The 15,944-nt window shown below is 40.5% G+C and overlaps 1 protein-coding gene across 2 annotated transcripts in view; it reads left to right on the forward strand.

The window, feature by feature from the left end:
* Positions 1-15,120, forward strand: part of map3k7 (mitogen-activated protein kinase kinase kinase 7) — a 28,450-nt gene extending 13,330 nt beyond the window's left edge. The window contains exons 12-18 of one of the 2 annotated variants that reach the window (XM_049590436.1): positions 95-242; positions 1,037-1,117; positions 5,292-5,359; positions 7,772-7,871; positions 10,816-10,877; positions 11,205-11,320; positions 13,388-15,120. In XM_049590436.1, coding sequence (XP_049446393.1) covers positions 95-242; positions 1,037-1,117; positions 5,292-5,359; positions 7,772-7,871; positions 10,816-10,877; positions 11,205-11,320; positions 13,388-13,568 — 756 coding nt within the window. In that variant the 3' untranslated portion in view covers positions 13,569-15,120. The remainder of the gene's footprint in view (positions 1-94; positions 243-1,036; positions 1,118-5,291; positions 5,360-7,771; positions 7,872-10,815; positions 10,878-11,204; positions 11,321-13,387) is intronic. The other variant, XM_049590437.1, reaches the window with a different exon arrangement.
* The last annotated feature ends 824 nt before the right edge of the window (positions 15,121-15,944 follow it).

Below are 15,944 nucleotides of genomic sequence, written 5' to 3' on the forward strand. Positions count from 1 at the left end.
TTATCAGTGATAAGAGTTATAGATTTAGTTCTAGGAGAAAACAAATTTTGTCAAAATAAGCTTCTGTAGTAAAAGTTTTATTTCATTCTCTCAGGCAGACCCATTGAGGACTCTGCCTCTGTCCAGGGGGGGAAGTGTTGAGAGTCTGCCTGCACGAACACAGTGCCTGGCATCATCTGACAGCAAAAGAATGAGTGCTGACCTGTCGGAGCTGGAGCCCAAGATGCCATTTGCACCTGCAGGTAATGCCAGACATTAGATAACACAGAACATCACATGCAAGCAGGAAGAGGAGCTTATCAAGGCAAATTGGCATGCTCTTATGAAATTTTGAACTTTATTTAAAAAGAAAAGTTGCGCAGGAAAGGCATGCAGTGTTATTGTCAAGCGAGTCTTGTTGGAATGAGGCCTCTCCACGTCCACAAGAAACTCCTCCCCAGACACTCGAGTCAGGTTCTGTTTTTATGTGCTTTCATCACATTGAGGTGAATATTGATTCCTCATATAAACACATCCACATGTCCCTGAAGACTAAGGCCCGTCAGACCCAGCTGTCAAACATCTCTCCTGCTTTAAAGGCTCTGACAGAAAGCAGTCAACACTCACCAGCACTGTTGTGGTGAAATTAAATCTCAGGGGCTTCTCGTGTAGACTTTTGATTTGATTTGAGCATAGAGAGTATGTCAGGGTTTTAGGTTTTGCTCTTTTCAGACTTAGATGTAACTGTAATTCAAACATCAACACCCTCTGTCCTCAGATTGCCTTGTTGAACTTTAGTCCAAACAGCAGTAGCGCTGAATGCCTGCTGTTGTTTGTGCTGAAAAAAGTCAGTGCCGTGGCCGTCAGCAGTCTACGTCAGTACCACTCCACAGCGTATGGAATGCACGGAGTGCATGCTGCCCTTGCACGTACACTTTATGCTCTGCATGTGTGTGGCTCACAGTTCCAGTCCAGCTGTGGGCCCCCAGTCTGTCTTAGTCCGCATGCTTGTTGTGTTCGCAGCTGTACGTGTGTGTGTGTATGTGTGTTTTCGCAGCACGTCCGCAGTATAAACCAGGCCACCGTAAAACAGCATCATTCGGCACCATTCTGGATGTCCCCAAGATCGTCGTCACAGGTATCACTGGGTTTCCTGGTGACCGGGTGGAGCTGGCTTGGCTTGGCTGGCTTGGGTTGCTGTGCTCTGACATGGCCCTCTCCTGTGTGTCGCTCCATATGATGCCACAAAGTGCTCATTTATATTAAATGAGTTGCATGTCTCAGGGCAGTCTCTTTTGTAAAAAGAGGATATAATTGAGCTGGTCCTGGAGTTACACACATCAGAGTTGCCTTATGTCTCTGTGATTTTTTTTTAGTTGGCAGAAGCAGAACATGAGTTAATGTTCTCATCTTGTGTCACCTTTCACACCCAAAATCAAAATTTCCTGAGATGTTTATGAGACTCTCTATGACTTGTGTCTATAACATCACATTTTTAGCTGGCGTCAGGTCACCAATCAGTTTATTGCATCAGATCAGGTGACACATATGAGATAAGTCTTCTAACTCATGGCCCTGTCCTCTCTGTCATCTCTCTGGCTTGGCTGCAGCAGATCATGGGTAGCGGGAGTACAGTCAGTGCACCAGTTCTCTGCATTTGAGCTTGTCCTTGCCTTTCATGCATAGAGGACTTAGAGAAAGCATGGCTAATTTTTTTCTCCCCCTTTTGCTCTCTTTACATCCATTAACTTTGAAAAAGTCATTTTGATTAATTTCTTTCACATTGAGGGTCAAAGCTATTATTACAAGCAGAGATACGGATGAGAGGAATGGGGACAGCTCTGGATGTCAGAAAAGGCTTCTATTTTGGAGCCGTGTGAGACACAATGAATGTGGCTAATTTAATCCAGTGACTAAGGGAGTCAGGTGATGCATGTTACTGAAGGTAGGGTACTCATGATTGCATGTGCACCCCTGGACATCAGGTCTTCTCCCCAGCACAGAAATCCTTGGTGGCCAGTGAGTGGGGGTGTAACTGTATACAGAAAAATTCAGTTTGGTATGTAGCTCAGATATGGGATACAGGAATAACAAAAGAAATGCAGATGATTATGTTTTTTGTCATTTATTTTAAAAGAAAAAAAAAAAAGAAACATTAAATGGCAGCTCATTGGCTATAATTCTTAGGGGCCGTGTCCACCGAAACGTTTTCTTCTGGAGCCAGCATATTTTTTAAATTCTTCGCAATAGGAGCGCTGTATATTTCCGCTGCGCTACAGATGTCAGCAGCTGAAGGGGGGCTGCTGAAAAAACACTGCACTCCTCACTGTCACTTCGATTGTTCAATCACAGTGGAGGAGGGACAAATACCGCAAAGACAAATGGTCACATCTTACACGTGCAAGCTGAGCAGCAACAACAGTGGAGAAGAAATCTGTGAATATACTGTACATATATTATTACGTTTCCTCTAATGAACCCACACAGACCGGTGGGTCCCTCCTCTCTCCCTGCATGGCTCAGCCTCCCCCTCATCCAAAGCAAGTACTTTTACTTGTGCCGACATGTTTACCTCTGCAGATATTCCAAATCACAGCAACCAGACGCATCTCAAGTGTCTCAGCTGAAAAAATGCTGCTCCTCAAAAGCGCTCTCAAGTGCTCCCAGCCAGGTATTTCCTAAAGAGCGTCTGGTGTTTTCATCTGGCCTTACTGAAAAAGCAGACACACACATTGTCATATGGACCAGAATAGATAATAATAATAATAATAATAATGATGACAATACAGACATCAGTAACAAAAGACTTATATATATGGTGCACTCTTTGGATTCATTGTTTCTGTGTTTGCCTTACCTCAAAAACAAAATAATATATTAAAGCCTTCACATTTAATTGAAATCTGTCAGGAAAATACAATGACAATATATTATGAATAATATAAAGGCTATAATAGATATGATATAAATTATGTGATGACAAAATGATATATGATAAATGACAAAATATGCATCCCATGCTGTCGCATATTAAACAGAGAGCAAGAGAGACGAAGGGACACACAGACACACAAGCAGACAGAGACAGAGCTCTACATGTGATCAGCAAAGAGCAGGGGAGCAGATTCGCTGAGAAATGCGCTTCTGGTGTGAACGACCAGGCGACTGCTGAGGAGCAGCTGCACGTCATTCGATATATCAGGGCGCTTCCGCATCCAGTGTAGACACGGCGTCAAAGTTCACATTTCCGATGTTGCAGATAAACTTACTACTGAACCTAATACTGCCCTTACACTTCATACTTGCACTTACCTGTTCGCAAAATGTAGCTTAGCTAACTCACTCTAATAACCATATCCCTGCATTAAACCCACCTCCTCACAGAACCGCATATATATTACTTACTTTTATACTTACCTGCAATGTTGGAATAATAAAGATAGATGATTTGTCCAAAAATTATTATTATTTCACATTCAGTTCAATGGTTACTGTCATATTCAGTCAAGACTCCCTGTATTTTTTTCTTTTAGTTTTGTGAACCATAACTTATCAACAGTTTTTCAACATTTTAAGTATTTAAGTGAAGCAAAAAATACAAATTATACAATGCTAGAAAGAGTTGAAATATACAAGGGTTAATGGCAGTGAACAATCTAGCTGGCCAACACTACGACACCACGAAGGCATATTATGTCAAGTGGACTTACCAATCTATACATAATGCCTGTATCCTGTCCCACTGCCAGAGCTTTCCAACTAGTCCTCACTCTTTACCATTGATGATCCTCACATGCTTAACATAGGCTAAAGTACAATACATAAGGGAGATTTCACAGGCTAATTCAGTGCACTGAATTGAAGAAAGTCACATACTGAACAAAACATCCTGTACTGGATGATGATTGATGAATAAATGTATCATTACACCCCTGCCATCAAGCAACAATTGATAAAAATGCAACTGCAAATCCAGACCTGACATCCAAATTTGTTACTTAATTGTCACTTTCAAAATTGCATGTATCCAATTGTAAAAGCTGAATTATGAAAATGTTAAAACTTGATTTAGTTTAATGACAAATTACGGTAGCAGCAGAGAGTTCAGCTCCGTATATAACAACAACAGAGGGTACAGAAGGTGAAGATCCATAATGTTGTTTGTGTTCTCTTTGGAGTTATTGTTTATGTGTGTCCTTGTGTGTTGTGTCTTGTAGTCAGTGTAGAGCAGAAAAACCCAGTCAGCTGTATTTGTTTTGAAGTGTGTACGTAAGTGACTTGATCATCCCATGTCCTGTAAAGTTTGGGAAATGCACACACTGTAGAAACAAAGGTGCAGTCCCAATACACAATCCAATGTAAACACACATATTGCCCTCATGTGAAAATTGGGAATGTTTACTTTATTGATTTTTGTGTTTGGGCTTCAGTTAAACAATTCTATACTGTATATTGGAAAAAACACCATCAAATTCAAGGGTGCATGGCCACGAAGTTAGAAAAAGGCCTCATTAACTCTTGACATACCAGATTTACTAAGTAATGCTGTATGTTTGAGTTGATTTTGGAGTGACACCGTGTAGCAGGGTTATAGTTAAAGGGCTTTGTTTTAGGGCTGTATTGACTAGTTCAAAGGAAATTCATTCAAAAACCTCAAAGAAGCTTCGAATGGAAAAAAAGGACATTCAATACAGCCCTTAAAATTATGTTATTATCATGATATTCAGGTCTAGAAAATATATAGACATTTGAAATGTGATATTTTTGGAGCAAAGGAAACTCTTTATTTATTATAAGAAAAATAGAAAAATATTTAAAACCTTTCATTTACTGTATGTACATTGTTGGAATGAATCCCTTCAGTTACACTCACTTATATGTATATATTTAGATGCTTTTGTGTTGGTTTGTGAGATAGAATGCAGTAGCCACTAGTTCTTTTTGGCCTTGTCTGAGACCTCACCTCACCTCACTATCCCTAACCCAAAGCAGCCAGTCACTGCCAACCAATCACATTAGCAGGCCCAGTTGTTCTTGTGGATAGATTTGGTTTACGGTGAGGTGTGTGTACGTTTGTTGTGTGCTGTCAGTGGGGCCGGGCACTTTTAGCGCTGTGGTCACGTTCTAGCCATGTCACAAGCACATGTTGACAGGCCAGGACATCATAGAGGGTTAAATCAGTGCAGCTGTCCCCGTGTCGCTCTGTGGGCCTGGATATCCCACAGGCAAACACGGGCGCCAATCTCCCTCCATATCTGCAAACTCTGCCCGGGTCTCATTCCTTATCCTCTGTCTGTCCATCCCGTCCACAGCCACATGTGAGTCTCAGAGACGTCGATCCGTGCAGGATCTGCCAGGCATCGGCACAGAGTCCAGCCAGGTAAGACACAGGCAGACATGAGGAGTGAATGAAGGACAGTCTGTAGAGTTTTATTCATTGATGGTTAGAGTCACTGTCGGGACAGGGAGTTGAAATTGGTCTGAGTAGCTGGTGTTGTATTTCAGAGTCTAACATCAGTTTAAATTGCACACAGCAATCATGCTCATTATTACTACAAATGAAAACATGGTGAATGCATGACCTAGTACACACCCTGATCATTTTAATAGCATAGCTACGTTATCCCCACCTGCTTGGTCATTTGGGGGCTGCAACCTTAGGCGTTCCTCATCTCACACCATGTGACTCTTTTTCAAATCGTGTCAGACAGCTGTTCAGCACTACATGTTTGCAAAGATGGCAAATAAATTAAATAGAAATGTAATTAAAATGAAAAATGTGCATGTGGAATCAGGACTCCTCCGCCCCATGCGTTTGCCACAGATAAACCTGCGTGAATAAAAGCAGTTGACAGTGGTTGGCTGGAAAATTTTAACATATCATCCAACAATATTTGCTAATCAGATGTAGCACATTTGAGCAGCTCAAAAATGGTCAATATATCAACATAGATTCGTTTGGATGCTCAATATTGTGGTCCTTGTTGTTCACCCCACCACCACTGACAAAATTGTGTCTGTCCTTAGTTGTTAAATAATTTTTAAGTTAACAGCAGAAGTTTGTTTACAGTGTCTTTCAGTGTTCTTACCAGTTCAGCCGTCAGTTAAACATGTTAGTGGTCGTGGGCCTGCCCACCCCCAAAAGTGTGATCTCAGTTGGACTTAATTCTTTAACATGGAAGTTACGCCCATGGTTAAAAGCTGGGTAATGATTTCAGGTTGAATGTAAGGTTACTGATGCACAAATTTTTGACAAAACTTTATGTAATTCACAATGAAGAGTTGAACTCCAGCAGAACCCAACCAGAGGAGTTTATTTCTCTGTTTGCCAGTCTCATCGCTCCTTTCCTCATGTGAAGCCTCGTGGATGTTAGACTGATTGCATCTTTCATGTGATGCATTCTTTGTCAAAAGAGAGAAATCCTTTGGGAGAAAAGGTCATGGAATATGACATGTGTTTGATATGTCAGCTCCAGGAAGATGAAGACATCAGTGTAGGAACAGCCACATGCTCCCTCTTCTAACACAGGCTGCTTCAAATAAGCTCCCTAGCTCGGAGCATTTCTCCTCCTGCTTTCCCAAACATTTGTCTCCATTTGTTTGGTAGTAAACCCACAGCTCTGTGCAGTCAAAAGGTCATTTAGAGTTCACCGTGAAGACTTTGTACAGAAATACTGTTGCTAAAGAAGATAAATTGTGCCATGCTGCCTGTGGGATTCCCAGTGGTGTGACAGTGCCATTGATCAGGGAGTTGTGTTTGTGTGAATTTACTTTGTTAACATTTTGATTCTGTTCTCTGGAGACACTCTGAAACATTGTATGCTGATAACATTGGATTAACCTCAGAGTTGATACTATTTGTTGTCATACCACCACATACAAAAAAAAAAATAATAATTTTCGACTAATGTTCATAGTTTGGAATCTCATTATTTTAACAGATTTTTTTCTTGTCACAGTTTTTGTATTTATGGAATTAAATTTGGCCAAATGTAATTAATTGCAAGGCATGTAAGGGCTTTGTTTCAGTGCCATAAATAACTGAGATCAGTCCCTGCCCTTACCCAGAGGTAATACTCAGGCGTACATTTACAACTACAAACACCAGCATCAGAGGTGTTGCGGTTATACCTTCTTGTTACTAAAATTAATCCACATCTGCCACCCAATCAAAACTGAAAATTCACAGTGACATCAGAGAATTCAAATTATCCAATGAACTGCATTCATATGGCAGTAACTCAAAAATTAAATGCTAATCAATGAGGAACTTAGATCAATGTATGCACTTGCAGCGCATGGCAGTGTCACTCAACAGTCAACTATGTCATGAAAGTTGATGATTCATTTCAAAAGTGTTACCTCAGCCTATTTAAAAGCCATTACAAGAGAGAGATGTTGTGTATATTAGTGAAATGGCTCAGGACCATTTATGGACATAAAACTGCACTGACTCATTTCCAGCACTGTTTCCTGGAGTGACATTGTTAGCTGTCTGTCTCCAGCAGCATTACTTTGATAGATTGAAGTATGTCATGCAGGCACTTTGCACCAGCGTGCAAGTGAACAAAATCACATATTACAAAAGTAAAAAATAAATTTTCTTTAGTAAACTTCATTTGGCATGTTCCTCCAAATGTGCACGATCAGCAGATTGTTTTTGTTGCATTCATTTTTTTTTTTTTTTTTAATTTATTTTTTTCTGGTGGTCCACACCACTTTTTGCCGGCCTAAAAGTCAGGAGGTGTGATTGGCTTTCCACATGTTTGACAGTGTTTGTGTCGTCTTGCAGGGGAGCAGAAACAGCAGCCGGTCCTCCAGTCCTAGTGTAAGGATGATGCCACCTGATAAGACAAGCGGCAGAGGTTACTTTTCCCCTGATGACCCCACAGGTACTCATGACAGCTTTACCACCGGAGTCAGCTCCCACAACACAATCACAGTGGAGTGAAAGATAACATTTCACAATTGTACCTTAAAAAACAAATTGAATATGTCTACAGTAAGTGATTTCCCCTTTCTCACCATGAGGCCTGTTAAGTGACCAGACAAAACTTTATTTACGGCTTAGTACTTAATTAAAGTACACATGAAGGTCTGAGGAAATTTGACTTGATGCCTGATGTTTGAAGACACAAACACTATAAGCAAAAGGAAAAAAACAGGGTGAAACCTGTCACTTTCAATGTAAAACAGCTTAAATACGTGGAGTTGGACGCAAACACACGACCTGTGTGTTAGGGAATACTTAAGCCCCTAAATTATCATTTGTATGTCAGTTACTCACTCAGTGTTACAGTGAATTCATGAAGGATACTTTGTTTTTTTTGCACGTCTCCAGTGAACGAAGAATCCAAAAACTGAGAAATTCTTGCTAAATTGAAGTCATAGGGGTCCACGTTCAACAACAGCAAAACCAAGAATTATTCATCCAGCCATATGCTCAGTACTTCCCAAACAAACAGCCCTTTCCAACGAGAAACTAAACTGAAAGTCAGACTTATCTACGCTTCTTCACAGCTGGACTCCATTCACAAAATAGTAATTTTACTTTGCTGAACGCAGGAGCAGCTCTTTCACCACTGCCTCGACTGGTTAGTTTGTTTGTTTTAGTTTGTGACTTTGGTAAATCCGAGGGGTATTCCAGAAAGCGGGTTATGTGAAAACTCAGAGTAAGTTAACCCTGAGATGAGGGAAACTCTGAGTTATCCGTTCCAGAAGGAGAGGTAACTGAAACTCTGAGTCAATCACCATGGTAACAGACTCTGTGAGCATAACCTGCTCGCTGACAGGTTTTCTTCAATAAACCCTGAGTTTTTCTCTGTCTCCTCCCTCTTACACGCTGTTTCATTTCCTCATTCATTCAGTCCGTGTCAAAGCTTGTATCGAAGCACATTCATTAGCGGAGATTTACCGTCTGTCACAGTCTAAATCCTGCTGGATATTAGTTTGTTACTCAGGACTGTCTTAAGTTACTGAATTTATGCACATCAATCATTTCTTTGGACATCGGTTTTTGTCTTTACATTCAAATACTACACAGTGAGAATTCACCCTCAGCTCACAATCAAACCTCTGTCCTTTTTATATTTATTATTTTTATAACACTGTGCACAAGGATCAGACTGTCAGTGTGTTAGAGCAGCTCCCAAATGTTTATTGCACATAATGTGTAGGCCTAATTATTTAAATTTTAAAAATCAGTATGAAGCTTTAGACACGTAGTATCAATGACTAATGATCTCTATCACTGATGTCATTGGTCGCACTGATGGAACATAATTCCTATAGCCTAATATTGGGGATTATATGTTCATATTTCTGAGTGAGCAATGGTGCAGCGTTTCACTGTCTTTAAATTTACTACATTTGTAGCTGAAATAAAGTCACTGAATGCTGTTGAGTCAAGATACAAATAGATGTGCAACATTTTAAAATCTACTGTATTTTAACCTCAACGTCTTTTCAAGTGCAAATCACCAAACATATTATTACTGTGAGTTTACAGTCATGTCTTTATGTCTTTGATCTATAGCCTAGCCTATATGTTTTAAATCTTCCTATTTTTCAGTTGCTGCCTCCTGTGTTTTTCCCCATCAGATTAAATCTGAACAAATATATTTTTATATATTATTAGCTAATATAATGTAATGTATCTACAGCCTGATACACAGTCAGATTCCACCACTTTATCTTCATTAAGAATTATGTAAGTCTGATAAATGATGAATAAACGGACAACACTGAATAAAACTTTTTTATTAACTTTATGGTTAACTTATTTACACTTTCCTCGCTCTGACTCAGGCTCTTCTTTTAAAGATAAACGTGCACCATCTGCTACACATGCATTAATATCTCTACATCCACTGGATTAAAATGGAGGCGCTGTCTTTTATTTACCTGTTGCCATGGTGAATCGTGGAGTCGGAGCTCCATTGATGATGGCTTTTTATTGTCGGCTTAACTCAGAGTGAACATACTCAGAGTTGACTGAACTAACTCAGATCAGCTATTCTGGAACCGGTAACTCAGAGTTTCCCATCTCAGGGTAAATCAACTCAGAGTTCAAGGTCAGACTCAGAGTTTGTTGAACCTCCTACCTGGAATACCCCTCTGAACAAGCCATTTTCAAACAAGTCACACAATAACACAAACTACCTGATCAAAACAGTGGTTAGATCAGCTGCTCCAATGTTTAGCAAGGTCAAATGGCTTATTTTGTCAATGGAGTCAGGCTTTGAAGAAAGCATAGATAAGTTTCACTTTCAGTTTTTAATACTAAGGTTTTAGTGAAAACACATGTGTTTGGGAAATACTGAGCATACGACTGCATAAATGAGACTTGGATTATACTGCATGGGGTGTTTGAGAATTTGTAAACAGATCTTTTGATAAAGTTGTGCTGTTCAAAACATGGACCCCTATGACTTCAATTCATCAGCGTTTTTGGATTCTTTGTTCTCCGGAGGAAGCAAGAAAAACAAAATTTTCTCAATTAATTCAAGGTTACACATGCTGTGTAATTGATATACAAATTATTCATGGGTGGGATGAAGTATTCCTTTAACTTGACTCTGAGCATCTAAAAGACCCACTTTGTCAGGCAGACTTGGTACATTTGTTTGGTCTACGCCACACCCAAATGGGCAAATCCACCAGTCTTTTGAACTGTCCAAAACAGATTTGGTATGAAAGCCATCTTTCTAGCATGTAGTTTATTAACTTTCTGAGTGATTGAATGCAGTAAGCGAACGTTGAATTTTACTCCACTGTTCCATTGCCGTCACAGAGAAAACAAACCACCCTTGCATTCTCTTTCTTCTCTTTTCTCAGACACCAACGGCTCAGACAACTCCATTCCCATGGCTTATCTCACCCTGGATCACCAGCTGCAGGTGCATCATTCACTCAGCCCCCAGCAGACAGCACTACCTCGTTTGTTGTTAGTGTAAATATTGTCAGATAGAAGCTGCACTGAGTAAGATTCCACCATGTTATGGTGGTGTTGCAGCTCACCTCTTGCCTCTCATATAAGAATTTAAGGACATTATAAAATTACTTCATTATTCACTAGTGAATATAAATATACTTTGGCAGCATCAGTGAGATGTTTGGTGTATTAATATCTGCTTGGACTATACTTAGAGCTGATAGAAACACAGTCTTTAATTCATGAGCAGATTGTTCTGGAGTTAAAAGTAACAATGTGTGTTTATTTCCAGCCTCTCGCTCCCTGTCCCAACTCCAAAGAGTCCATGGCCGTGTTTGAGCAGCACTGCAAGATGGCCCAAGAATACCTGAAAGTGCAAACAGAGATCGCCCTGCTGATCCAGAGAAAGTATGTCTCGCTGCACAGAGCATCCAGTTTTCATCAAATGAGATTTCAGCTTCATGCTTAGAAAGGATGTAGTTTGGTGTTGAGGTTATTTAGTTAATTATGCATGTTGCCACAAGGGCAGCAGAATAAACAGGGCCATACCAAGGTGACTTCATATGATAAAGACATTTTAATGTGTAAACTAGTTCAGAATGCAGCTGCTCACTGGTTTTAACAGACGACATCACGTCACATCATCCCGATCCTGTCTTCTCTTCATTGGCTCCCTGATTGCTTTAGAATTGATTTTTAGATTTTACCGATCACTTAGATCTCCAGGTGGGGCCCTTTTTGTTTCAAAGTCAAGGCTTAAATCTAAAGGTGACTGTGCCTTTGCCATCAGGGCCCCTCAGGTTTGGAACAACCTGCCTGACGAGATAAGGCTCACATATTCTGTGACTTCTTTTAAATCACTTCTTAAGCCCATCTTCATGGGCTTGCTTTTATGTGATGTAGTCTTGCTATGTCTTTTTATTTCTTTTTTATTTTGTTGTTTTATTGCTTTTATTCTTTTTATTTGTATTTATTCATATTGACATTTCATGTCTTGCATTTAGCAGTTTTTTGTCTTTTTTTTTTTTTTTTTTACTTAATCTTAAATTTACCATAGTTATTTCTTGCTTATGTTTTGGCCCTCTGTTACTCTATTGCCTTCTGAGCATCCCATTTTTAGTTCTGCATATGCTTTGTCTTTCAAAGCAGTATGTAAACTCTGTTTTGGAAGGTGCTATACATTATTATTAGTATATAAGTGTAGAGAAAGCCAACCAAAGGCAATGACCAAATTTAGCTGGTCCAGCTGTCCTAAGCTGCAGAAGACCAGCACATTAGAACAACTGTGTTTGACTAAAGGCATTTTGAGGCAGGGTGATATGGCAAGAAACATGATCTCGATAACTTCTTCCAGATTCATCAATATTAATAACATGTAGAATTTGATAATGCTGCCAGATTGAAGAGTATTGTGACTGAACTCTTAAGAAACCAAACAACTCACTAGATAAACTTTGGAAAAAAAGTTTCTTAACATATAGAATAACAAACATTTAATTGTGCAATCATGGCTTGGTTAAGAATGCATTTTGTGATAAAGATATACACAGAATAATATCGAAGACTATTTCAAATGAGTTAGAGTGAGTTGCCAGACCATCACTTGGCTGACACATAGAGACAGACAACTATTACATACTCACACTTACAGGGAGATTTAAGTCACCAATTACCAGGGGTGGGAATCACCAGAGGCCTCACAATACGATAGTATCACGATACTTAGGTCACGATACAGTATTATTGTGATTTTAAAGGTTTTGTGATATGCTGAGTATGAACAACTATTGCAATAATGTGATTTTTTTTTTTTAAATCTTTTTTCAACTACAAATTCTCTCCAACAGATAAATGAAATAATAAGATAAAATAAACGCTGACCCTGGAGCTAGAGTCCTGCACAGGTCTATGTATGAAGACCCACACCCACTCATACCTGTTCATAAAAGTCCTGCGATCTGACCAGCACCAATGATTTAACACACAAGACGACAAACACTCACATTAAGATGGGTTCTCCGTTCTTTAAGTTGCTAATCCAGCAGAGGAAAAGTCTCTTTCACTGACTGTGCTCAATGCTGAAATGGCAAACATTCTGCTCACTCACTGCCAGGTTAGGAAACATTTTAGCACACTCCTTCCACCACCATAAAACCTCAAAATGTTTCTCGTTGGCTGTGTCCTGAACTCAAATGTAGACTGCCACCTCATCCTCAGGCTGCAATGTTTCATAGCTGGTGTCAAATGTGACAACAGGGTCAAAGGTTCAACTTGTGTCATTGACTTTCAAAATAAATGAATTGCAGCTTGATAATAGTGATTTAGAGAACCCTCTTGTTGTGAGGCGACAGTTCTAACCACTGCACCACTGTGCTGCCCAGTAGTAACAACACCACAAGTCTGTGATACAGGTGTAAACAAAGCAAGAGCAGCCTCTGCTCTGAGAGTTAATGTTGCTTCATATCTTGTGTGCAGGAAGGAGCTCATCGCTGAACTGGACCAAGATGAGAAGGACCAGCAGAACACGTCCCGTCTGGTGCAGGAGCACAAAAAGCTGCTGGAGGAGAACAAGAGTCTGTCCACATACTACCAGAAGTGCAAAAAACAGCTGGAGCTGATCCGGGTCCAGCAACAGAAGAGACAGGGCACGTCGTGATGAGACAGAGACATTATGAACTGCTTCCATCCCCTCCCTGCCCACCCCCCACCTTTCCCCCCCGACACTATAACACTACCCGCTCTCGTGCTCTGAACACACACACTGTTCCCAGTCCAGCTTTGTAAAGAGACCTGCATTCTACTGTGTCCTGCATGTTGCGTTGTAGACCCTCCTGTCCAGCAGGAAGACGACGTCCTCTGTACATACATTTGCACATGGTCACAGTGTATTCTGTGAGCGCAGACCAAACAATCACTGCACCCTATCTGGATCACCCCAGACCCTGCTGCTGTGCTCAGGGGTGGACCTTGTACTTCAGCGGCCGTGTGTCTTCTGAGTGCGACGGCAGGCCGATGAGTGTGGGTTGTGTGTTTCTTGCTCTCAGGGCGTCTGGGCTGCCTGGTCAGTGTGTGTCCACTCCTCAGCAGGTGACAGCCTACACCGTCCTCCAGAATGTGAAAACCAAGACAAAGGCTTTTCAGCAAAAAGTGTGAATCGTATGCAGAATTTTGAGATCAATGCGGATGCTTGAAACAGTGTGCGTGTGGAATCCCTGTTATGCAAACCACACACACCCTTGAATCAATGTAATTTATATCCCTAACCTCTCCCTTTGAGCCCTTCCACAGACCACCAGTTTACTTCTTCAAGGCATTTGATGTCTTCAGTTCAGAGAGGGGTGTGCGTCATGTCAGACATCACAGCTAAACAAATAGCTTGGGGGTTTGTGTGAACCTGGATGCAGCATCAATAATCTGCTCCTCCTCATCTTAAAACAAAATACACACCTAGCTTCCAGAGCAAATACAGGGAGCTGTGGATTCCCTTTTTATTTTGACTTCAGTATTGTTTTTGCGTGTAGATGTTTTTGTCTTTTCTATTCAGTAGTTCACTTTGTATGATAGCTCTCCTGTCATTTTTGCATTAGGACATATTTTATCTGATCCGGGAATGCTCTTGCGGACAAATAGAGGAGCCTATACCTCCCTATACAGTATCTAGTTTGTTTTTAGTTCACATGTTGCCTTAGAGGTTGCCTGCATTTTAAGTGCTTGTTTTATGTGACATTTAGTGGGGATAAAAGCTCAAAAAAGAAGATATTTTTAATGTAATGGACATTGAATGAAATTCTTTCCTGAACAGAGTGAGAAGCTAAGCTGATGATGTAAATGTTTCCCACCAGCTTTACATCCAAAACATGACATGTAGTCTAAAAGAATGTGATATAACTATTTTTTTTTTCTTGGTCTCATTTCCCTCAAATACTTTTGCACAATCACTTTGTTTTGTCTGATCATGTACAAATTTTATTTCTCATTTAAGCAATCCTGGTTTTAAAAGTACAAGACTTGACGAGTCTTACTTTTAAATGTGTTACTGTATGGGAGTGAATCTTTGCCGGTTCTCCTCATGAATTTTCTGTTCACGAAGGATTTTACCACACGTACCACACTGTTTATGAAGTGTTTTCTAAGTTATTGGGAACTGAGGAACAGTATATGACCGTGAGCAAGGCATTATGAAATAAACTGAATGGTGAAAAGATGCATTTCATGCCTGGATGTTTGTGTCAGATGCATTTGAAGTATCCTTGTGGCAGTTCCTAACATCAGTTTTCTCTAAGGCCATGTGATGGATTCAAGTGCCACGTAAGAACATGTTTTGTGCTTCTTAAAGAAATACCCCTTCCCCAAATGATTGTGTACTCACCCTGTGTTACGCTGAATTTAGTAGGAAAACTTTTCTCGCATGCCTCCATGGTGAATAAAGAAAAATGGGATTATGCCAGAGGCTGCTGATAAATTGAGATAATTTCGCCACTGCCTCGCCCCATCAGGAGACTAGCAGCTGTCCTGTCTCCATTCATTCTGATGGGTGAAGTGAACAGAAGTAAGTACAGATTAGCCCCATTTCCATCAAACACCTTTGGTATGGTACTTATGGAACCAAAAGTAACCCTTCAGACATGGGTAGTACCTAGACCCTAGGTCTGTTTAGTATTTCCACCACGGACAGTACTGACAAATGAAGGCGGGGTTGTTTTCACTCACTGCAAAGAAGGAAGCGTGCATCTACTCATGGATGAGAGGTTCATATTTGTGACAGCATGAGATTTAAACATGGCATCCTCCTTGGCTGAGCTGTATTGTTAGCTAGCTCAGTGGTGCCAGGTGAGCCAGTAGTAGATGCACACTTCCTTCTGCGGGGTGATAAGAGTTGGTGGGTGTAGTTCGGTGGAAAGAAAATAGTTCCTACATGAAACTGCTCACATTGAGGCAGTTTTTCAAGTGTATTTCTTTTCAGCGCTTTGAGCACCACAAGCCGAGTGCCATGTTTTTATTGGAGAGAAGACAGACATCTCTACAGCAAATA

This window comes from Epinephelus fuscoguttatus, linkage group LG11 (assembly GCF_011397635.1).
Source record: "Epinephelus fuscoguttatus linkage group LG11, E.fuscoguttatus.final_Chr_v1".
Taxonomy (NCBI): domain Eukaryota; kingdom Metazoa; phylum Chordata; class Actinopteri; order Perciformes; family Serranidae; genus Epinephelus; species Epinephelus fuscoguttatus.